The sequence below is a fragment of the Pectinophora gossypiella genome, chromosome 17 (genome assembly GCF_024362695.1).
Source record: "Pectinophora gossypiella chromosome 17, ilPecGoss1.1, whole genome shotgun sequence".
In the NCBI taxonomy this organism is placed as follows: domain Eukaryota; kingdom Metazoa; phylum Arthropoda; class Insecta; order Lepidoptera; family Gelechiidae; genus Pectinophora; species Pectinophora gossypiella.
Genome location: NC_065420.1, coordinates 11,348,805 through 11,373,149, shown reverse-complemented (window position 1 = coordinate 11,373,149; position 24,345 = coordinate 11,348,805). Strand labels below are relative to the sequence as shown.

The following is a 24,345-nucleotide window of genomic DNA, read 5'->3' as shown; positions in this document are numbered from 1 at the left end:
TTGTATGATCGATAGTGACCTTAATTTCGATAGTATTGTAAAAAAAATCCTATCCACTCCACTTAACAGTGTTTTTTTAAGTTTAGAGAATTGCCTACTTCAAAACCAAATATCCACTGCAAAAACACCCACGTAATATAAAATATATACGTATTAAATACGAGCTTTAAATGGTGTGAATTGTTCCACACAATGCTACATTCAATACTATCGAAATTAAGGTCACTATCGATCGTACAAAACTATCGATAGCTTGCGCAATATCGAAGAGCGATACTATCGATAGTATTGATAGTTTTTTGTTTTTCAACTATCGATACTATCGTTGCTTATCAATAGTATCGCCAAAAAAGAGCTATCGATAGGCCTATCGATTGGGTAGATGATTTTGGCTGTTTACTATCGATAGTAAAACTACCGATTTTTCGGCAACACTAAACGGAATTCCGTTACACGACACGACGAACGGACGGGGGAGTCCCGTTATATAATTATTTATATATCGAGGGTCGTTGGTTAATAGCGACATCTGTTAGATTTCTTGGTTACTAAGTTACATTTTCAAATATCTTGACATTGCGATAAAAACGAACGAAGCCTAATTGGTTCCTAAAATATTTGCGTCCGCTAGATGGCGCTTGTCCTTGACATTTTATGAAGTAGTTTTAAGAAAGTAAAAAGTCTTTGAAAAATACGATTGTTTATTACACATAAAAAATGGAAACATACAATAGACGGAACTTATGATTATTCAACTTATAACTTATGATCTACATAAACAAGTTAGCATAGGCGGAGATGTGTATGGCTGACAATCACCACTTTCCCTTCGTCCTGGAGGTCGCGAAGTGCTTCGTCCAATTGCTCTCTGGATACAGTCTGAAATTGAAACAAATCGTTGTGTATTTTGTGCCCCTGCCGAGCGTGGCTCTTAAGCGATTCAAGACTGGGAACGAATAAAAAACAAACACTTTCAACAGTTTATCTTCCCGGTCATGTCATTCTTCTCTTTCTACTTATTGTGAGGTGGAATACCAGCCTCATCATCAACCCTGGTGTCAGGGTTACTACTGAGCCGCCAAAGGCCCCTGACAAGGCTCATGTAACGACTACTAACTTACAACAGTAAGTAGTAACCGGGACCAACGGCTTAACGTGCCTTCCGAAGCACGGATCGTCTTACTTTCGGACAATCTAGTGATCACCTAGTAATGTCCTAACCAAACTGTGACCACAAAGTATTTTTTGTGACATGTCCCCACCGGGAATCGAACCCGGTACCTCCGGATCGTGAGCTTAACACTCAACCACTGGACCCCGGAGGCCGGAGGGCATGTCGTTAAGCATGCTCATCTGTTCTATTTTCGTTGTATGTTCCTTTTGTCACATCGAAGCAATTCATCTAAAAAAACCAATATTGCTATTTGATATTTGTTTGCGTTTGTTCGCACTTACTTTTATATGCGCATATGTCCAATTGGATCGTGGGTCCAAGAAAAAATATGAAATACTCATTAATAAATATAGACAGATATAAAACTAACGAAAAACATTTTATCAGGTTTTTCTATGACATCGTAGTGTGTTTTTTCATTCAAATTCCATAGTAATTTCGTGTAACTGATTTGACTAGTTGGAAATTAGCCTATTAAAATGTTGCTTTTATAGATGAATTGCTTCGATGTGGCCCTTTTAACCCCCCCGTATCTCTATGTACAGTCATGAGCAATACAATGTATCCACTTTAGGACTCTGTCGCACTAACATATATGACATTTAGTGAGACTTACAGTTCAATTTGTCAAAAAAGTTAATGTGACATGGTACCAAAGTGTATACATATTAATGCTCGTGACCGTACGTTCGCCAAAGAGCAACTTACGATCTGCGAGTTGGTATTAATTTCCTGCAGCAGCTTGGCGTGCGTAAGGGTGTGCGGCTTGGAGTAGGGCTGTATGAGCTGCTTGAGGGCGGCCACGAGGTCGGCGCGGCGGCGGCGCGCGGCCGCGCCCAGCCCCGTGGTCAGGATGCCCACGTCGATGCGCCCAGACGCCGGGTCCGTGGCTGACTGCTTCAGGGCTTCGCGGTGAAGGCTGGAAACATCATTCAAATATAAATGTCAAAGTTATTGCACCCGAATTAAAAGAAATAGTCACAAAAATAGTTAAATGTAGTCCTATACGAACCGGGGATCGTCTTTGGGTGCACTCCCATAGTGCATACAGGGATAATCGCCGGTTGGTGTCACACAACATTTAGATTAAGGGGCCTCTGCGTGTTGGCTTCGGCCCCAAGCACGCCTTCCAAAAGTCCGGGACTCCATATTCCCGAGAGAGATAATAACAATAATCACTTTATTGCACACTTTAGAAGACATTTATTACAATAGAACCTTATTGTAAAGTGGTCTCTTCTTCTATAGTGTGGGTTGCGAGGTGCACCAACCCCATCAACCCTGGTGTCAATGGTTATTATTGAGCCGCCAAAGGCCCCTGACATGGCTTATGTAACGACTATGTACTTACATCAGTAAGTAATAACCGGCCAACGGCTTAACGTGCCTTCCGAAGCACGGATCATCTCACTTTCAGACAATCGGGTGATCAGCCTGTAATGTCCTAACCAAACTAGGCATCACAAAGTGATTTCTGTGATTTGTCCCCACCGGGATTTGAACCCGGGACCTCCGGATCGTGAGCACAACGCTCAACTACTGGACCACGGAGGCCGTTATTGTAAGATGGTGGTTTAATGAAGCATATGTTATGTACAGTCATGAGCAATATAATGTACCCACTTTAGGACTCTGCCGCACTAACATATTTGACATTTAGTGAGACTTACAGTTCAATTTGCCAAAAAAGTTAATGTGACATGGTACCAAAGTGTATACATATTAATGCTCGTGACCGTATCTCACCGGGCCGCTTCATCGACGTCTAGAATCTCGACGACGGGTGAGAGGCGCATGCGCGCGTGCGCCTCCGCGAGTCTGATGAGCGACTCCAGCTGCCGAGGGTAGGCGGATATCTGGCCGCGCCCGCTGCCTACGCGCCTGAAACAAATTGACAAACGGATTTTTTATTGCGGTAAAATATTTCATGAATGCAAGCCACATGCTCGCATCGTGAACTCCTTTTTTATTATACTTTTAAATTTTAGAATACCCGCTACTAAATTATATTTATACAAATTTGTCTTGCACGCAAAGGTTGCCAGGAAGAAATTGTCTAAAAAAGTAACTGATTAAGCCCGCCTGTAGCCTGCCTTTCTGTGTCTGTTGCCCTTATTTCTGTATCTTATGTCAGTTGTGCTCAATAAAGTATACAGTTGTTACCGACATCGTAACGAATACAAAGGGAGATGATTTGGCTCATGATTCTAAATTGATATCAAGTAGAATTTTCCATCGCAAAAGTATAAAAAAAAACATACATTTTCCGACGGAAAATTCCATTGTGTTAATATCACTCAGAATTACGATCTGAATCATCCCCCTTAGTATTCGTTACGATGTCACTAACAGCCTATATTTATCTTGTCTTTAAATGTGATTAACTGTCGCTACCGGGTTGACAGGCGTCAGTAATCGTCATTCTATTTCGTGTTGTCTTCTTCTTCTATCGTGTGGGTTGTGAGGTGAATTACCAACCTCATCAACCCTGGTGTCAGGGTTACTACTGAGCCGCCAAAGGCCCCTGACATGGCTCATGTCACTACACATACACTACACATGTAACTACTTACTTACATCAGTAAGTAGTAACCGGGACCAACGGCTTAACGTGCCTTCCGAAGCACGGATCATCTTACTTTTTGGACAATCAGGTGATCAGCCTGTCATGTCCTAACCAAACTAGGGATCACAAACTGATTTTTGTGATATGTCCCCACCAGGATTCGAACCCGGGACCTCCGGATCGTGAGCCCCACGCTCAACCACTGGACCACGGAGGCCGTTCGTGTTGTCATATTCTTAGGTACCCACCTCATGTCTACATAGGCGTCAATAAGTCGTTGTTGCGCCGGCTCGCTCAGCTTCGGGTTCACGTGCTCCTTGGCAAACGCGATGTAATCACGCATCAAGCTCATATCCTGTCACCAACATAATAGCAATTCACATTAGTTATATACTACGGTTATATACAAGGTGTAAAGAACGAAGAACGAAGTCGGTGTACGAAGGCGTAACGAATACTGAGTTAATAAGTGGAATTTTCCGTCGTTTTTTTCTTATATACATATTTCACGAAAGAAAATAATGAACATAATAAACTTTATAGAAAATTCCACTTGATATTACCTCAGAATAATGTGCTCAATCATCCCCCTCAGTATTCGTTACGATGTCACTTACACCCCGTACAAGTACGTACAGATAAACATACGAGTATGTGGGTGTTAATGACACCGTAACGAATACCGAGGGGAATGTTTCAGACCACGATTCTAAGTATATCAAATGGAATTTCCTGTCGGAAAATTCATGAAGATTTAGTGTTTTTTTAATTCATGGCCATACGCAAAAATTCGACTTGACATCGACTCAGAACCATGGTCTGAATTATCCCTCAAAGTTTTCGTCACGATGTCACTAGCACCCTGTATAGAGATAAGGTCACGCTTATTTCTCATTAATTTTAGATAATTTTTATCCTATTAGATCAAAAAGTAAGAGTTACGTCACTTACAACAATATCCTGGTCGTCTTGCGAATTGGTGTAGTCCTTGTAGTACAAGGAGACGAGATGCGAGGCCAGCCGGCGGTCGAACACCTCATCTTGAGGGTCCAGCACGAGGAAGATCAGGTCGAATCTGAAACGGTGCCCAGAATTATGTTCCACGCACTGACATCCCATAAACAAATAGCTTCACATTCGCTAAGAAACTTTCTAAAAAAGCATCCGAACTTGTAGATTTGCCGCAGATGGCATTAACTACTTGGCTGTACAAATGGGGGCGCTGAAGGCTCTCACCCGGTATAACGTTTAAGACAACAGGCCTGAGGGTGCGAACCTCGGCTCAGGGCGTCGTCTGAGATGAAAAATATTTGAAAGGAATTAATCCACCCCAGTGGGTCGATGGAGATAAGCGCTGATTGAAAACCTTTTCGAAGGGCAACTTCAATTTGGTCAATGTACGTCCTTCCTCTGCCAGCCCTACCACCAACCTTCGCTTTCTATACTGCTTTCTCGTAATCCTATTACCCTTCACCCGCTTTACGTGTCCAAACCAACTTAACATTCCCTTCTCAATCTTAGTCACTATATCGTCACTGGAAAGGCAAAATAAATATTCTAATATAGCATCCAAGTATCGCTAGATGCAGAAAATGAAAAAGAAAAAATATATATATAGGTAATCGGTGTCGTCGAAATTGGATAAATGGGTAAGTTATGAAAAATACTTTAAACGGATTTTTCTCGAAATGGCCTCTTGGCGCTTAAGTAATTTTGCCTTTTTTGGGACGATATAGTCTTTTTTCTTTTTCCTCGAACTAAAAAATATATAATAATTACTAGTGTAGTAAGTTTCCCGGCGAAACGTTGTAAATTTTTATGTAAATACTATGACCTTGACTGTGTCCTTTCTCAGCTAGGTACTTGTTGTTTTATAATATAGTTTATATCTTGTTTTTTCTTGTTCACTTAATTGTGCACGCTGTGACAACTTGTAATTGAGCTAGCTGTTAATCTTTTTTTTATTGTCTGTAACTTTGCCTGTGCAGATTGTAGCTTGTAAGTTGTACATACATACATACATAAACTCACGCCCGTAATCCCTAATGGGGTGGGCAGAGCCACAAGTAATCAAAGACAACTTGCAGCCACTGTTGATACGAAGTCCAAAGATGGATATGATGAACCTTATGGTGATAAGGGATCAGCCTATCGCCCATAATATTAGTCCATCTTGTAAGTTGTCCGTAACATAAACTGCCTATATACGTCCCACTGCTGGGCACAGGCCTCCCTCAAACAACCGGAGGGGGTATGGAGCATACTCCACCACGCTGCTCCAATGCGGGTTGGTGGAGGAAGTTGAAGAGGAGGAGGAAGAAGTTGTTCGTAATATAAAAAAAAAAAAAACAAATAGTTATTGTAATTATACCTGGACATAAGTGTGTGTGGCAGTTGTACGTTCTCGACGATAGTTTTGTTCTTGTTCCACTGCGACTCTGCGGGGTTGGCAGCCGCCAGGATGGAGGTGCGCGCGTTCAGTTGGCAGATGATGCCCGCCTTCGCGACTGATAGCGTTTGTTGCTCCATTACCTGAGAATAATCATAGATTACCAACGTAATTTGGCTGTCAATTTGATAACCAACTTCCTTTTTTTGAAGCTGTCATAATTTTCTGATATATATATTGCCATATTGATTTATCGAACATCGTTCGCATTGTACTTGACTTACAAAAATATATGTGAAAGTGCTACCAACAAATCGTGGTTTTCTTCCGTTGTGCTTCCACCATACACCAGCCCTTCAGCCCAACAGAAGTATGTCTAATTTTAATATTAAGAAGTCATTGGTGCTAATTCCTGTAAATACCATCTAATTTTATTTTAAGTTATATCTGTCATTTTCTTATCCGCCGAAAAGGAAAGGGACGGGTAATAGACAAGCATAAAATTTATGGAACACACGTCAATTTTAAGCACAAATCTAAACCAACCGTCTAAAAATTTTACATCGGTCAATAACCCGACACAGTTAAGTAGACAGCACGTCAAACGGATTGCATACCAGCGACGTACCTTTTTGATTCGTCCGGGTTATTCATTCATTTACTCATTCTTCCTAAAATTAAGAGCAGTGAATCAACCGTCCCTTTCCTTTTCGACGGATATGAAAATGACGGATATAACTTAAAATAAAATTAGGCGGTGTCTGCAGGAATCGGGGCCATTGTAACACTGAATCTTCTCAATTTTACGGACAATCCCGGCTCCCGGGCTACTAGCTCAAAACACCTCCACCAACACGCAGTGGAGCAGCGTAGTGGAGTATGTTCCACACCCCTTTGATTGAGATGCCTGTACCCAGCAGTGGAACGTATATAAGCTATTTACGTTTATATAATGTAACGTCTTAAACCTAAATAAAGATTTTATCTATCTATTATTTACATAAACAGCCTATATACGTCCCACTGCTGGGCACAGGCCTCCCCTCAATCAACCGGAGGGGATATGGAGCATACTCCACCACGCTGCTCCAATGCGGGTTGGTGGAGATGTTTTTACGGCTAATAGCCGGGACCAACGGCTTAACGTGCCCTCCGAAGCACGGAATCATCTTACTTTTTCGGACAATCAGGTGATTCAAGGCTGAAAAGTCCTTACCAAACAAAGGACAGTCTCACAAAGTGATTTCGACAATGTCCCCATCGGGAATCGAACCCGGACCTCCAGATCGTGAGCCTAACGCTCTTAACCACTAGACCACGGAGGCTGTTAGTTTATATATTTCATATTAATAACATAAGCTCACAACTATATCCTTGGGCTATATAATTGGAGTAGTCAGAGGTACATCCATCACAAGATGAACTAAGTAAAGTACCCACGCCTTACTGAGCTTTCTGTTAAACCAACGTGATAGGCGGTGAGCCGTATCGCCGTCTATAATGGTCGAGCCAACTGTATTAGTGAAAACTGCACTTAAGATAAATTAGTAACTCATTCTTGCAAGTCCGGTATCGGCGCTCCCCGTTTTCTCAAACCAGCAACCCGTTGAAGCCACGTATAGGTTCTTTGAATGCATGGGATTAACTGTCAGAGAACTGATATTAGGCAGCTAAATTCAAATTAAAAATATTTATTTCGGAAACTAGTCCATATTTAGTTAGTAACAAAAAGCTTAACCTAGTATTAGTAACAGATTCGAAAGACGATAAAACATAAAAATAAAACACATGAGACCGGCCCGAATCACCGAAGCCGCGGGCAGCTATACAGCGTGCAATCGCACCCAGCGGTTCAGCAGCGGCGAGTCGTACCGAAATTACTCAATTGAATAAAATATTATGTCTATTCCTGTAAATACCATCTAATTTTATTTTAAGTTATATCTGTCATTTTCTTATCCGCCGAAAAGGAAATGGACGGGTAATCGACAAGCATAAAATTTATGGAACACACGTCAATTTTAAGCACAAATCTAAACCAACCGTCTAAAAATTTTACATCCGTCAATAACCCGACACAGTTAAGTAGACAGCACGTCAAACGGATTGCATACCAGCGACGTACCTTTTGATTCGCCCGGGTTATTCATTCATTTACTCATTCTTCCTAAAATTAAGAGCTGTGAATCATCCGTCCCTTTCCTTTTCGACGGATATGAAAATGACGGATATAACTTAAAATAAAATTAGGCTAAATTACTCAATTGTATAAAATATTATATGTTTTTTTTTTCAAGAACGTCTAGGGCCCTGTGCCGAGGTTTTTCTTGCAGCTTCTTTTCCCCGGCTATACAGGTTGTGAGAAGCTGCAGTAGTTTTAGGCGGATGAGACGTTCGTTATGTAAAAATTGACGATTCAAAGTGTAACTATGTTACCTACTGATTAAAGATATTTTTGAATTTGAATTTGAACGTAGCCTTAAAAGTCCCTTATTAACCCGACCGAGAATCAAAAGATTGGCTGATAACAATGTTAATTTACTAACCTCATGAAGCACACTGCGTGTAGAGTCATTCATCTTGTCGAACTCATCGATGCAGCAGATGCCGTTATCAGCCAAGACCAACGCTCCCCTGGAACAATCCAATACAAAATATAATGTAATATACTATCATCATCATCACCAGCTCATTAACGTCCCCACTGCTGGGGCACGGGCCTTCCCTATGGATGGATAGGGAGATCGGGCCTTAAACCATCACGCGGGCCCAGTGCGGATTGATGGTTATTAACGACTGCTAATGCAGCCGGGACCAACGGCTTAACGTGCCTTCCGAAGCACGGAGGAGCTCGACATGAAAACTTTTTTTTTGTGGTCACCCATCCTATGGCCGGCCTTTGCGAAAGTTGCTTAACTTCAACAATCGCAGACCGAGCGCGTTTATCGCTGCGCCACCGAGCGCCTCCAATATAATATAATGTATATGAAATAGGGAGAGAGCCCATTCCCATTAACCGGGCCCATTAAACTATATATGAGATCTCGGGGATGTGGGTTTCCTCACGAAGTTTTCCTTCACAGCTGAACACGTGACAATCATTGGTTTAGGCCTGTGCTGGTTACAGGCTAATCACCCGATTGTACAAAAGTAAAATGATCCATGCTTGGGAAGGCACGTTAAGCCGTTGGTCCCTGCTACTATTTACAAGGGGGGTTAAAAAGCCACATCGAAGAAAGCAATATTGCAATTTGACATTTGCGCATATAAAAAAAAGTAAGTGCGCAATGCAAACAAATGTCAAATAGCAATATTGCTTTCTTAGATGAATTGCTTTGATGTGGCCATTTTAACCCCCCAATCAATAATAACCCTGGCACTGGGGTTGCTTATTCGCCTCATAACCCACACGATAGAAGAAGAATATAGAAAGAAAGAAAGAAAGAAAGAAAAACCACCAGGTGTTGACTGCACCAGCCCATGCTCCAATGCATTAAATTCTTTCACCCTAAGGTTTCCTGGCAGAAAGTGCTATTTAGCAATAAGGCCGCCTATTGTACTTATGTTTTTATTCGTATGTTTATGTCCTTTGTTATGTCGTTGTGCAATAAAGTCCCAACTGGGCACCCTCAGGCCTGTTGTCTTAAACGTTGTACCGGGTGAGAGCCTTCAGCGCTCCCCATTTATCCGGCCAAGTAGTTAATGCCATCTGCGGCAAATCTACAACAAGTCACGTCAAAAAAAAACGTGCAATAAAGTATTATTGATTGATTGATTGAAAAACATTTAATATAAGGGGTGACTCACGTCTGCAGCACCAGCTGGCGGGTGTCGGGGTCCTTGGTGACGTAGGCGGTGAGCCCCACGGCGGAGGAGCCCCGGCCCGAGGTGTACTGAGCGCGCGGCACCAGCCCGTGTACGTAGCGTAGCAGCTGCGACTTGCTGGTGCCAGGGTCGCCGCACAGCAGGATGTTGATTTCAGATCTGGAGGGGTTAGTTTAAGTTTATCCATACGTTAAGTAGTAGTTTAAGTTTAGTTTGTTTATGGGGTTAGTTTTGTTCATCATGAATCATCATCATCCAGAATTAAATTATTTTATTTTCAACTTCAATATTAATAAGGTTTAGTATGATCAACTCTGTGCGTGTATGAAGCGATTGATAAATGTCAAGGAAGCAAGAGAAGTGTGTCAGAATCGAAGTAAATGGAATTCTATTGTCTCTGTTTACCCCGGAAATAGGCGTGAGTTTATGTATGTATGTAATATTGTTAAACTTCTGTTGTCTGTATGATTATCTGAGAGGTGGGGGTCTGGTATTCTGAAACACAGGGTATCCTAGTTCAGACACCAGTTCTTCACATTCAATTATTTTGTATTTACCATCTACACTGTAACTATAGATGTAAGTGGAGTTATATATTACATATTCATTTTTTTTATTGGAACAGCGTGGTGGAGTATGCTCCAAACCCCCTCCGGTTGATTGAAGGGAGGCCTGTGCCCAGCAGTGGGATGTACATAGTCTATTTATCTGTCAATAAAACTATAAAAAAATAAGTAGTGGTCCCAAAAAAATCAACCTTATCTGTTTTTAAGTAGACATATAAAAACTGTGTAAATCTATCGGGATATATTAAAATTCATGTTCTTTTGTGCTTTTTTTAAATTATTTTCATTTCTATACTTTATTGACATATAAATAGACTATATACATCCCATTTCTGGGCACGGGCCTCCCCATAATCAACCAGAGGGGGGAAATTCATAATAATATTTAACATTTAATCAAAAAGTAAACTGACCGACGGCGGGGTTTCATTACAGAACCCTAAAAAATAAATAAAAAAATGACGTTGTTTTTATAGCCTAATAAGACTACCTTTGTTATAAATGAGCACACTGAAATTATTTTACTATGTACTTATATCTAAACTTATTTTTTTAACTTACGAATTTGTTAATACATATGTCAACAAATCAATATTTATCACGGAAATTAATTTCAAATAATCATAAATATGTTTTATAATAAAAATAGTACGTTAAAAAGAAAATTTCCAGTTGGAGGTGCTGGGACTTGAACCCAGGACTTTCAGCATGCGAAGCAGACACTCTACCACTGAGTTACACCCCCGGATAGGTAAGTTAGCGAATTTACAGTATAGGTTCTACACTTTCAGTTAAGTTGGGAAGTTAAAATTACCGAAAAATAAATAATTTATTTGTTTTTAAAAGTAGAATTCATTTTTCCCTTGGATGATGTATTGATTTCCTGTTGTAAACTTTAAATAATAAAAACAGTAAACCATTAGAGGGTGTTGCTAGTTTCAAATTAGCAATTAATGTTGTTACAATAGTGTTATGTACGGTTATGACTAGAGATTCGCCGAATAGTGATTTAACCGAATATTATTCGGTTTGATTGTTGCCGAACCGAATATTCGGCTGAACTTCAAATGCCGTAAAAGGGCCTAGTTTTTCTGGAACCATCGGTGCATCTCTAATTATGACGTTAGTAATAAGTAAATGACGATTGAAAATTACGATGATGAATTGAATTGAAAAAAAAATACAAGATTTTTTATTTTTATTTTGATGACTCCCTCCAACTCTATCTCTTCTTTTGTTTCTCTCTTTTTGTGGGATAAGCTGTTTATGGACATTGCAGGCTTCAATCACCTGATTGTCCGTAACAGTAAGAGGATTTCGTGCTTCGGAGGGCACGTTTAGCCGTTGGTCTTGGCTATTAGCTGTAAAACACCTCCATGAACCCGCAGTGGAGCAGCGTGGTGGAGCATGCTCTATACCCCCTCCGGCTGAGGGGAGGCCTGTGCCCAGCAGTGGGACATATATAGGTTGCTTATGTTATGTTTTTAAGTGTTTGGTGTGTCAATAAACAGGGCTGACGAGCCTACGTCATGCTATTTTGTTTTTTTTTTTTTAAAAAGAACGAATAGGGCCCTGTGCCGAGGTTTTTCTTGCAGCTTTATTTCCCCGGCTATACAGGTTGTGAAACGCTGCAGAAGTTTTAGGCGGTTCATTATGTAAAAAGTTACGATTCAAATTGTAACTATGTTACCTACTGAAAAAAGATATTTTTGATGTTTTTTTATATTTCTTAATTTTTTTTTATCATCTTAGCTTACCTGAAGTGCGTTCTCCCTGCAGCGTTGAAGTTCTTTTTAGTGCCCCCAAGCAGTTGTAAGAGCACCCCTTTTTTAATATCCAGGTTTTCGTAGACTGCGGGCGCGATGGCGCGCGCCAGTCGCTCGTAACAATCTGGCTGGGAAGCCAGCGCTTTGAATAGTTCGATGCGTTCTGGCGGGAACCTGTGCTCTTTGCTATAAAAAATAAATAGTAATTGAGATTTTTTTTAATTGCTTCGATGTGGCATTTTTAGTCCCACCTGCGGGCTTAACACCGTAAGCGCGTGATTCTTTCTCGCCTCGACATACGTCACCCGTCACTCTCTCACAGTACTGCACAGAAAGAGACAGATGATCTCTGCCGCGGCGAGAAAAAATGTAGTTAAAAATACTTAATCGAAAAATCGTTCTATACACTGTAGTTTTTAGGGTTCTGTAGCCAAATGGAAAAAACGGAACCCTTATTTAACGAATCCGTTAGGTAAGCACTACAAAAAAATAATGTTATTCTCATTTTTCTATTTTCATTATGAATTATAAAATTTAATTAAATAATAAAATAATTTTTTTTAGTACCTATCTAACAGATTCGTTAAATAAGGTTTCCATTTTTAAACCTACTTGTTTTGACTATGTTGTAGCACTTACAGGGTACCTGTTTGTACCTTCCTCTACTTTTAATGACCTCAGTAATAACATAGGGAATGCAATAAATGTCTGGTCTTACTAACCCGTCCTCAGTTTCAAGCAGCCGGTCGCTGTGCACTTTCCTGTAGTGCAGCGCGTCTATGTGCGTCCTGTGCAAGGCGCGGAGGGTGGCCTTGCGGGGGTGCACCGTGGCGGGCGCGGCGCGGAACACGCCCGTCACGCTGACGCGCTCGCCCGCGCCCACAGCCTCCACCAGCGCGCCGTGGGACATCACGCTCACCGTCGCTGGGGTGCGGCCAGCCGGCATGTCGTCTATAGCAATATGTACAACTTCTGTTGGGCTGAAGGGCTGGTGTGTGGTGGAAGCACAATGGAAGAAAACGCGATTTGTTGTGTGTATATATATATAACAAACTTACAATATATATGATTATATAATAATAATAATAAAACACTTTAGTTATATGATTATATATATTGTAAGTTTGAGGAGCTCGGTGGCGCAGCGGTAAACGCGCTCGGTCTGCGATTGTTGAAGTTAAGCAACTTTCGGAAAGACCGGTCATAGGATGGGTGACCACAAAAAAAGTTTTCACCTCAAGCTCCTCCGTGCTTCGGAAGGCACGTTAAAGCCGTTGGTCCCGGCTGCATTAGCAGACGTTAATAACCATCAATCCGCACTGGGCCCGCGTGATGGTTTACGGCCCGATCTCCCTATCCATCCATAGAGAAGGCCCGTGCCCCAGCAGTGGGGACGTTAATGGGCTGATGATGATGATATTGTAAGTTTATAAGTACAATGCTAACAATGTTCTATAAATCAATATGGCGAATTATATAATCAAAAAATTATGATGGCAACAAAAAAAGGAAGCTGGTTGTCAAACTGACAGCCAAAATTACGTTGGTAATGTTGGTGTTTCCAAAAAAATACAAATTCGATAAATTCAATTCAATATTCTTTATTTCCATACTATAGTGAAAAATAGAATAGAAAAAGTTTATTATGAAAGGACGCCACACACAAAAAAAAGACAACAGCATCGTATTATCTTTCCACTAAAACAACTACAAAAAAGCAAGACGGATGTTTGTCGAAATGATCATAAAGTGGACGTCGTGAGATAAAAGGGCCTCACTCATCACAAGTCGCGGCGTGAACCACGACGCTGATATTATGTGGACCCTGTTTATGTATCTGTTCTGTATGTTGTGTGCAATAAAGTATATTTGATTGATTGATTGATGTGTGAGTGTGTGTGTGTATGCATGTATGACGAGGTACTCACCGGGCGCTTCCTGCAGCTTGACGAGCTGCTTGTCGCTGAAGTGCGAGCGGTTGTGCAGCAGCTGGAAGCAGTGCGCCGTGCTGCAGTGCGCGCAGTGCGCCGGCTCGGGCACGCGGCCGCGCTCCAGCTCGGCCGCCGCGCCCGCGCCGCACACGGCGCAGCGGAAGTACGCCTCGCGCATCTCCGGCACGATGCCCGACGTGCGGATCACCATGCCCGAGATCGTCACCAGCTGGTCGATGTCTGAATAACAATAAGTAACATTTTCAGTGTTACTACAAAACGAAGACTAAAATATAATCCGTATATGAAAGAAGTCCAATCTCTAATGGAGTGGACAAAGCCACGAGTAATCAAATACAACTATAATATACACAGACAAATCAAAAGTGAATAAAATAATGGTCCCAGTTTGGGCGCCATTATTTTAATCCGCAACTAAATAGACGTTAATATTTTTTTCTTTTATTCAATCTCTGGTTTTTTTCAATCAATTGTTATATGAGAATATAATTCGTTGCGAAAAGTGCATAAAATAGGATAACGATCATTAAGGTGATTCGTTTTCCATACAAAAGTTGATGCAGTGCTACAGGAAAACGGATAGAGGAATATTGTTATAAAACCGATAAATAGTAATATTTTGGTGTATTATTTTCGCAAACTAACAAAAATTTAGGATCCGAATACGAGAAGTACCATATTTCAGACCCTCAATTTTGATCAATTCTACATTTGTAGTGGTGCAGATTACAGTGTATTTGCTGAGCGTGTAGTGGTGTCAATGTTAGTGTGTGTGCGTGATAGTTTTTTTTTCTCTAAAGGCTTTGACTACTTGACAAGTGTAATAGAATGTCAGTGACAATTTATAAAGAGATTTTGTATGAATAAATAAAAAACTAAAAATATTACAATCTGAGAAAAGGAATATTGGAAAAATATTTTTGTTTTAACGCATATTTTTTAAACATTTTTAAATAATGGGTAAGTACCGTGTTTTAAAAGAGGACATATATTATAATAAAAAATCAATACATAAAATGACATGGCTGTATGGGCATAGTTCCCTTTGCCTTACCCTTCGGGGAAAACCAAATCAAAAAAAAAGTTGTTGCATTTGCCGGCCTAAATAGTAGTCATTTATAATTAATTGTTTTTCCATCCAACATACAGATTTATTTATATTCTCTTTGCCGCGGACTTTTTGGTGGGACCGGGAACGGGAAGGTTGCTTTCTTCATTGAATAATCTAAATAATCAATACGAAGTGGTGTTTTGTGGTTAATGATCACATTAAGTTAGTCGGAAAACATTCCCGATAGTATTATTAAATCGGAATATTCAATAAACAAAGTGTACCTATCTATTTTCGCTTTGCGCCAACAAGCCGCTTACTTCGTTTGGGGTTTGGAGTAAGTGTCTGTGTGGGGGCTTAGGTTTCATCATTTCATTAATCATCATCAAGAAAAAAAAACACAAGACATGGCTGTATGGGCATAGTTCCCTTTGCCTTGCCCTTTGGGGAAAAAAATAAGATAAATTTTGAAATTCTTATGTATAATAAACAAACATCACAGACATCATGACAGATCTAAAACTAACGAAAATCTTTTTTCTTTTTTCTATTTGACTTATTTATGAATTTTAATCAAGAAAACGTGATAATAAGTTCGACAGCAACCAGTTCAGGTCCCCGATGTTTCGGCCCATTTCAGGCCGCGTATATATGGAAATACTACTTCAACACGTCCCAGCCTCGTCATTTTTTAACGTCCTCGTTAAAAAAAACGTCCTAACCTGAACTAATTAACCTAACAATAAACACCACGCGTAAATATAACTCCAGAAATGCGCTGCAAGTCGTCTGGACTGGGCGCGAAAACAACATAAAATTCGATTAGCTGCTAAGTGTCCCGCATGCTATCACCAGCTGTCACTGACATACGTATGAAGTCCTGCGGATTTTATTGGAACTAAATGACAAGTCATAATAATTATATGCGGATACTGCGACATCAGCGCCGTGCTTGCGGGACGTCCTGAAGCGCTATTACATCTTTCAAACGCGATGCGTCAAAGTTTGAACCGACGCAATTTAGGAAAAATCTACCTTATTATTACTGTACTGTGATCGTTATTTGTAAAATCATACAATACATATACAAAATTCTTTATACACAATATAATTATTATGACATATTGTGGACTTTCCGTTAGACCTACAAAAATGGAACAATTCAACCATACGTTGTTTTGTTATATCTCAATGGGCTCAGGCAGCGTTTTCGCCGAAAGCTCCAAGTCGGCTATATTTGTAACGATAATTATGTTTGATATTCATCATCATTTTTGAACCATTTTATACAAACAAAAAATACTTGTATAAATCATATATCCTAAAGCACGCCCATGAATCACTCTACTCATTGGTGAAAACCGTATGAAAATCCGTTCAGTAGTTTTTTAGTTAGCCGCATGTTCACTGATGCGATTAATGCCTGTTAGAATTTTACAAAATAAAAAATACGGAAATTACGGAAGGTACTTTAGTGCAAAGTACATTATTGTATAATTATAATATTACTGGTAAAAGTGATACTTTTTGAAAATTCCGTAACAAATAAACGGGTTCGCCAAATTCAATTGTAAAAAAAATACAAAAAGTAAAAACAATTAAAACATGCACTTGGGTTTGAACCGTGAAACTTAAGAATGGCGGCGACTGCTTTACCAAATGCGCCATTTAGAAGTTAGAAGTAGACTTCAAATTATGCATCTCTTTTAATAGCTAACCTAGTTCGCATGTGTGTGTGACAGCTTCGTGTTTGTACACAAATTGAAATGACACCAACTTTTGATGCAATGTTTTAATATGATATCTGCAGTAAATACTTCAAAATTGTAGCTTAACTTAAAGATAATGTATGTAAGATTTCGCCACCTAACGTTTCACTGGGTCAGAACTCAACACTAAACGAATAAATGGAAAAAAATACGAAAAATGCAGAAGTAACGCCATCTGCTGACGCAGCGTTACCTAGCTGACTGACACGCATCACCTTAACCAGAGGTAACCTAGAAGCATACAGCCATACACTGATAAGTTCTTTCTAGAAGTGTCTCACCTTCAGGGTTGAGGTCCCTCATATGCCGATGCGGCGCGTTGTAGGGGCGCACTTGTATCTGATGTTCGAGTACCGCAGCCGGGTATTTCTCGAAGAACAGCTCGTTCACTGCCGCGTCGAAAGCCGGAACCACCTGGTATGATTGGAAGAGATACCCATATAGAGATAGCCATACCGTGGCTGATTTCACAAACTGACGTATCTGCAATATTTTGCTAAAATAATTTGTGTCTTATTGGCAATAGAAAAAGGTGCAAATTAGACTCGCCAAAAATGTAAAGAAACAAATATTTATTATTGATTTAATTTTTTATTATTTACTTAAACAATTATTTTATCATTTACATCAGTTTGCGACTATGCAAATTATGTGGTCAACATTCCTCTTCTTCGAACCTCTAGATTGGCTTCCTCCTTCATTATTCGAAATGCTAAAGAATGAAATTTTCACCTGCGTCATTGTTCCATGATACATACAATTTAGGGATTGTCAACGAAAGACTGAATAGGCACTATTTGAGTTTGCGTGCTTCAACTTAGACCACATCGCCGCTTAAGAACAGGCGGGGTCCTAATCAAAAAAGTGGTAGAAAATGATGAATTCTATCATTTATTCATCCAGTAACGCAACTCATTGTGGTAATAAATGATCTATTTCTATTTATTTTACTACTACGAGTTTAGTTTGGAACAAATTAAAGAGAAGGCGAACGTCGTGACCACCGGGGTGAGCAGAAACTATGGAATTCCATTTGCTTCGATCCTGACAACTGCCTGTCTGACCTTCCAACCCGCAAAGGGCACCCAATACAGCCCAATACAGGTTAGGTCACATACCACCGAAATGGATTGATTTCTCGGGAATACAGGGTGTTAGTGAACGAATACTGAGGGGGATGATTCAGACCATGATTCTGTGGAAGTGGAATTTCCTGTCGGAAAATTCATGTAAATTTTAGATTTTTTTAAATTAATTTCAATTCTATACTTTTGTGACGAAAAATTCCACTTAACAAATACTCAGAATAATGGTGTGAATCATACCTCAAAGTAATCGTTACGATGTCACTAACACCCTGTATACACGCACGCCAACTAAATTAAATCAATGATGTTTCTTAAATTAATGATGATGATGAAAGCTTATCATATCACAAAGCGTATCACAATACGGACTCACCTCTTGAGGGTAGCAAACAAGTTGACGATGGAGCTTTGGATCAAATATCTTCACGTGTTCACAGTCCACGTCCAGAAACGGCTCTTCTAATGTGTGAATCTGGAAACATAAGAAGACATTATTCATTATTCAAAATTCTGGATTATGTAAATTAAATTCAACTTTTTTGGGGTTATGTATACGTTTTTACAATAAAATACCAGATAATATTTTAAATTTGTCAGAAAATAAATTTAAAGCTCATGTGAAGCTTACTTTATGTAAAAAAGGCTTATTATAAGATTAACGATTACCTAATTGATAATAATGTTTAGTATTAAATGTGTTCCTCTGGTTATTAAATAACTTGGGTATACAAGTTATCCTTCTATAATACAAGTGTGTCCTTCCTATTATAACAGGAACATTCTCACTTTATAAATAAAATAAAATAAAAATAATGATTATTTCTCTCACTAGCTTAGAACTTGAGTACAATATCCAAAGAATACGGGTACAGTTTAATAAAGCAGGCGAGAGACTGGTGTCTGTGATAGGCGTAGGCCTGTGTTCCATATCACCATGCCCCAACCTTCGGACATTACGGAATAGATAATATGCTTATACAGCGAGCTAATACTTGATACGAGAAAGAACATTTTATACAAGAAAAATAAAATAGAAAAGAAGAAAAAAATAAAATAATGTATAAGCTAATTATGTGGTGAATGTGTATGAGGTTTTATGTGTGTGAACATGTGAGTATGTGTGTGAGTGTGTATGAGAGTTTTGGCATATCACTGGAGATAACCAACCATGTAGCTACGATACAGACCTCTTCCAGCTTTTGTTCGTACAAAGGTTCGTTGGTGACGGCGTCCGGCTCGACGAACCGCTGGACGAACTTGACGAACTTCTCGCGACACTCGGCTATGGCCACGTCCGTGCCCCATACTACTAGTTGGGGTTCGCCTGACACTTCTGGTGCAGCTTCATCCGCCTGTGGAGTACCATAGGGTACATTAGTTTAGGGTATATCCGTTTAGGTTAGGGTATATTCGTTTAGTTTAGGGTATATTCGTTAAGTTTAGGGTATATTCGTTTAGTTTAGGGTATATCCGTATAGTTTAGGGTATATCCGTTTAGTTTGGAGTACATTCGTTTTTACTCGCTCACTGGCTGGCTCTTAAACGCCCACATCAAACGTAGAAAACGTTGAAATTCCATTGTATTTAGAGATTCTGAGTATAAGATCGATTAAAGAAGACAAATAAATAAGATGAAACAATCAAATATCAAAGCGTTATTATTACAATTCTCTAGTGGCTCGTTAGTTGCACGACGATCAATGGTCCGCAGAGGTCCGTATTGCTCTATGCAGCGATCAACTACATTTACCTTAAGCAAAAAGTCTGTCAAAAGAAAAACAACAAACTTCTTGATAAGTAACTGTAAATAATTTAAAAAATATAACTGTAAACCACCCGCGAACGTCATTCAACGTCAAAATAATTGGTCAAAAGGCCGTTGATTCGGCAATCAATGTAAGAACAAGTCAAAATGATCCATTTATAAATAAACACGAGCAGCCATAAAAACACCTGAAAGAAAAAAAATGTCTGAGTCGATATTGACCGCGCCGTCTGTGTATATGGACGCGAACGCAGACGCATCGGTCTGCAGTATTGACTTGGAGCCACCGAAGCTTCTGTCAGTGGTAAGCAGCTGCAGAATATGTCTGTCGTCTATGCTGGACCCGGCTCGGCTCGTGTGTGGCCACAAGTTCTGTGAAACGTGTCTCAACAAGTACTGGAATGCGACAGAGAAACCCGAGTTCGTGGTGTGTCCGCTGTGTCGGAACTATGCCTTCAAAGTTGGATTTGTGCAGGTACGCGCGAGTATGGCCCTGGACACAGGGTTAAGTTTGAGCCTCCCAAAGGTCCCTAATACGGCTCATGTGATGACTACATACTTATATAAATATTACCCGGGGTCGACTGCTAACGTGACCTCCGAAGCACGGATCATCTTACTTTCGGACAATCGGGTGATCAGGCAGCAATGTCCTAACTAAAGATCACAAAGTGTTTTTCTGATATGTCTCCACTGGGTTTTGAATCCAGGACCTACGAATCGCTCAACGCTCAACTACTGTACGCCACATTAGATAAACCCTAATCTTTTAAATACAGAAGACGATTTAAGCAGCATCTCAAAAGACTTGAAAATGATTCCCCATATAATTGCATATTTATCATAATATGCTTTTTAAAACACATAATATCGGGTTCTTACCACGTTATTAACAGGAATATAAGACTCCCGATATTCAAACAATGTAATAATATGCTTTTTGTTAATAGTATTTTAGTTTTGGTTTTCATACTAATTAACCCATTAGAAACAAGATATTTGTCGTATAGTTGGGAAAGCCGATTCCTCGCAACTGTAGACAAGGTATACAGATGTTTTCATCCGGATTTTTTATTACAGAAAAAGAATGTATCCTCAACACGGGACTTTCGCAGGAGATTCGACCCAAACCATTTAGAATTGGCTGTGAGTGAAACAAACAACAAAAATGTGTATTCAAACCTTTGCGTCAAGATTTCCCTGATAATGCCTCTCATGTACTTTCTGGTGAAATATTTGAAGCCAGTCATTATGGATATAATATTGTTGTTCTAATGCTAACTTTACTAATGAAACGTTTGGTGCACCGTAAGTTTTCCCTTGTCAAAAATAATCATTTTAATCTGTCTCAAAGTCAAAAGCATTAAAGGTCAGAACTAACATCATTCCTTTGGTTTTATTGCTTAACACTTTTACCCCCCGCGGCATAGCAACCGCGCCGCGCGCGACGCGAATTATGTCGAGGCCTTCGACCAATAGACGCAGCGAAAGCTACCTACGGAGATAAACATCGTGCGGCCATTGGTCGAAGCCTTCGATAGCCGCGGGGGAGGGATACAGACCAAGGATCATTGAACATTCATTCATAGATAAAATGACACTTCCATAATGACTTGTCCATCCATTCATCCATCCTTGAAAGTGTTTGACATATGGGGTGTTAGTGACATCGTAACGAATACTGAGGGGGATTATTCAGACCATGATTCTCAGTTAATATCAAGTGGAATTGAATTGAAAAGAATTAAAAAAAAACTAAAAAAAAACACGAATTTTGCGAAGGAAAATTCCACTTGGTATCAACTCAGAAACATGTTCTGAATCATCCCTCAAAGTATTAGTTACAATGTCACTAACACCTGTATATAATCAAGTGATACTTTTTTCTTCAACAAACGTGAAATTATAGATTTTAGCATGAGAGAAGGTGGGTACCTTCGGGTACCATGATGCCGTATACCAGAGCGAAATGGCGACATATTCACAATATTATATACGGAAAGATTACGTTCAAATTACATCTTACCCTTCTGGTAGGTGTGGGGGCAGGCACGTTAGGCCCTATCTGGGCGCCCCTAAGGTCAGCTCTCTGTCTCGCAGGTGTCATGGCCCCTCTCATGAGGGACCGCGGAGTGCTCAGGGAGCTCGGTGTCCCATAGTTCAATGGAGAGCTCATGTCTATGTCAGTACCTTGAAATTATAACAAGTGTTTGATGTCTTGTGATTCTTCTATTGTGTGGGTTGTGGGGTGAATTACCAACCTCATCAACCCTGGTGTCAGGGTCTTGTGGTTTATATATTTTATTACTGGCATAATTTATAAAATAATATACCTAGTTGTACCAAGTTCGTAAGTAACAAAGGGGCTCAGAGGACCTAAACTTTTAATATATATTGTTATTTCACTCTCTTCTTTGTGAGTCAATGGCAACCGATACTAAATTTTTGCCGACCAATAATTGCCCACACTTACGGCATTGTGTTGTTGTTATTTCACTGTTTTATCAATAAAACTCAATATATTTTATTGAATAACTATAATATTGTTCATGATTGAATCATAGAAAATTGATATCACAAGGTTTTCAGGACTTGTGCCTAGTTAATGACATATCGTGTAATATGAATTAAATATATGGACTTAAATATAGTTAGGGATAAATTGTATGTGCTATACATCTGGGTAGGTAGCTACCCCTTCAGTGATACAGGAGTGATACTATGAATGATAAATGGCTGAAACTATAAAAAGCGACAAGATAATTTTAAAACCAACTTACCAATGGGACTTGACACCAGAGCACGGGCTGGCGAAGTTCCCGGAGCCTCACGCGGCGTCCGCGGAGTCCTGCGTGGAGTACGGGGGGTTCCAGGAGTGCCATCTGCAAACACAATAAAAAAAATAACTACAAAGTCCTACAAAGGTTGTTTGTTCTATGTTAGTATATGTCCTGCTGATTGAACCACTGGTTTGATTGGTAGTCGTTTGGCCAGACACACAATCAACGTCCCTATTTATGTCGTTTTATATTTAGTTGTTTAAGGTATTGTCACAGTCATTATCTAAGCTGATATCATTATTTTTGTATTAAATATTTTACACACATAAGATCATCTCTGTTTCCCGTATTAAATAATATTGTATTGTATCGCATATTCATCTATTCCAAGGACCTTAATTAGACAGTAAGTGGAAAGTTTACTTCTTGTGCTATTGTAAAGGAACGAAGTTAATTCATCAAATAGGTTTGCCTATATAAGTAATGGAACTAAATAAAGCTACTTAGTACTAGTTTTAATATGTACCTTTAGAAGGAGTCCCAGTGGAACGCTGAGGCGTCTCCGGTACCACAACCTGTTGCGAAGATCTTGTTCTACGCGATGGAGTCGCGGCATCTGACGACGCACGCGACGACGGGCGCTTGGATGGCGTAGACATACTTTCAGATGATTTTTAACACTTTATCTGATAAATAATAAGAAATAAATTAGAAACAAACAAACACGCCGAGCGATAGGTTACTTTGGCGTTTTGGCGCGAATATTTTTTTTTAACTGTCAATGTCACTTCATGCCATTTATATTTTATCGGTATACCGATTTTTAAGATTAAATTAAATGTCACGAGTACACGTTGCTAATTTATTAAACAAAAGTACTCAAAAAAATCTTTCTTTAGTAACAATATATTTTCTAACCTTGTTTTATTTTCTATTTAAATCTTTTCTATTAAAGAACAATCGATAGATTGTATTTTTCACGGTACGTTACGGTTTATGTGCTACTCTATTGTTGTCAAATTGTCCATGGACAGGCTTTTTGGCGGGAGGCGGGAACGGGACAGTTGCTTTCTTCATTGAATAATCTAGGCTTTTTGGCGGGAGGCGGGAACGGGACAGTTGCTTTCTTCATTGAATAATCTAAATAATTAATACGAAGTGGTGTTTTGTGGTTAATGATCGCATTAAGTTAGTCGGAAGACATTCGCGAGTGTTATTATATTGGAGTATTCAATGAACAAAGTGTATCTGCCTATTTTCGCTTCGTGTCAGGAAGCCGCTTCATAACTCAAAAGTTTATGCGGACTTTTGAGTTAATTCGTTTGGGGTTCGGAGTAGGAGTCTACTCCGAGGGTGGGGGCTTAGGTTTCATCATCATCACCTTTCATCATTTCATTAATCATCAAGAAAAAAAAATACGTCAGACATGGCTGTATGGGCATAGTTCCCTTTGCCTTACCCTTCGGGGAAAACCAAACCAAAAAAAAAAAAAAAAAAATTGAATAATCTAAATAATTAATACGAAGTGGTGTTTTGTGGTTAATGATCGCATTAAGTTAGTCGGAAGACATTCGCGAGTGTTATTATATTGGAGTATTCAATAAACAAAGTGTATCTGCCTATTTTCGCTTCGTGTCAGGAAGCCGCTTCATAA

At 39.7% G+C, this 24,345-nt stretch overlaps 1 protein-coding gene, 1 long non-coding RNA gene and 1 other non-coding gene across 3 annotated transcripts in view; 1 reads left to right on the top strand and 2 right to left on the bottom strand.

Annotated features, from left to right (window-relative positions):
- LOC126374250 (uncharacterized) overlaps positions 1 to 24,345 on the top strand; it is a 131,882-nt gene that overhangs the window by 87,261 nt on the left and 20,276 nt on the right. The window lies entirely within an intron of this gene.
- On the bottom strand, positions 684 to 23,441 carry LOC126374150 (DNA replication licensing factor MCM4). The gene is made up of 17 exons (XM_050020619.1): positions 23,218 to 23,441; positions 22,692 to 22,793; positions 21,938 to 22,101; positions 19,334 to 19,498; positions 18,520 to 18,618; positions 17,340 to 17,472; positions 14,215 to 14,457; positions 13,009 to 13,237; positions 12,278 to 12,472; positions 9,937 to 10,113; positions 8,676 to 8,763; positions 6,112 to 6,272; positions 4,692 to 4,815; positions 3,989 to 4,095; positions 2,921 to 3,055; positions 1,883 to 2,093; positions 684 to 879 (listed from the first exon to the last, which is right to left on the bottom strand). Exons 1-17 carry the CDS (start codon positions 23,348 to 23,350, stop codon positions 784 to 786), a joined length of 2,562 nt encoding a protein of 853 aa, XP_049876576.1. The 5' UTR covers positions 23,351 to 23,441; the 3' UTR covers positions 684 to 783.
- Positions 11,194 to 11,265, bottom strand: Trnaa-cgc (transfer RNA alanine (anticodon CGC)). The gene has a single exon. It is a non-coding gene; the product is annotated as a tRNA-Ala (tRNA).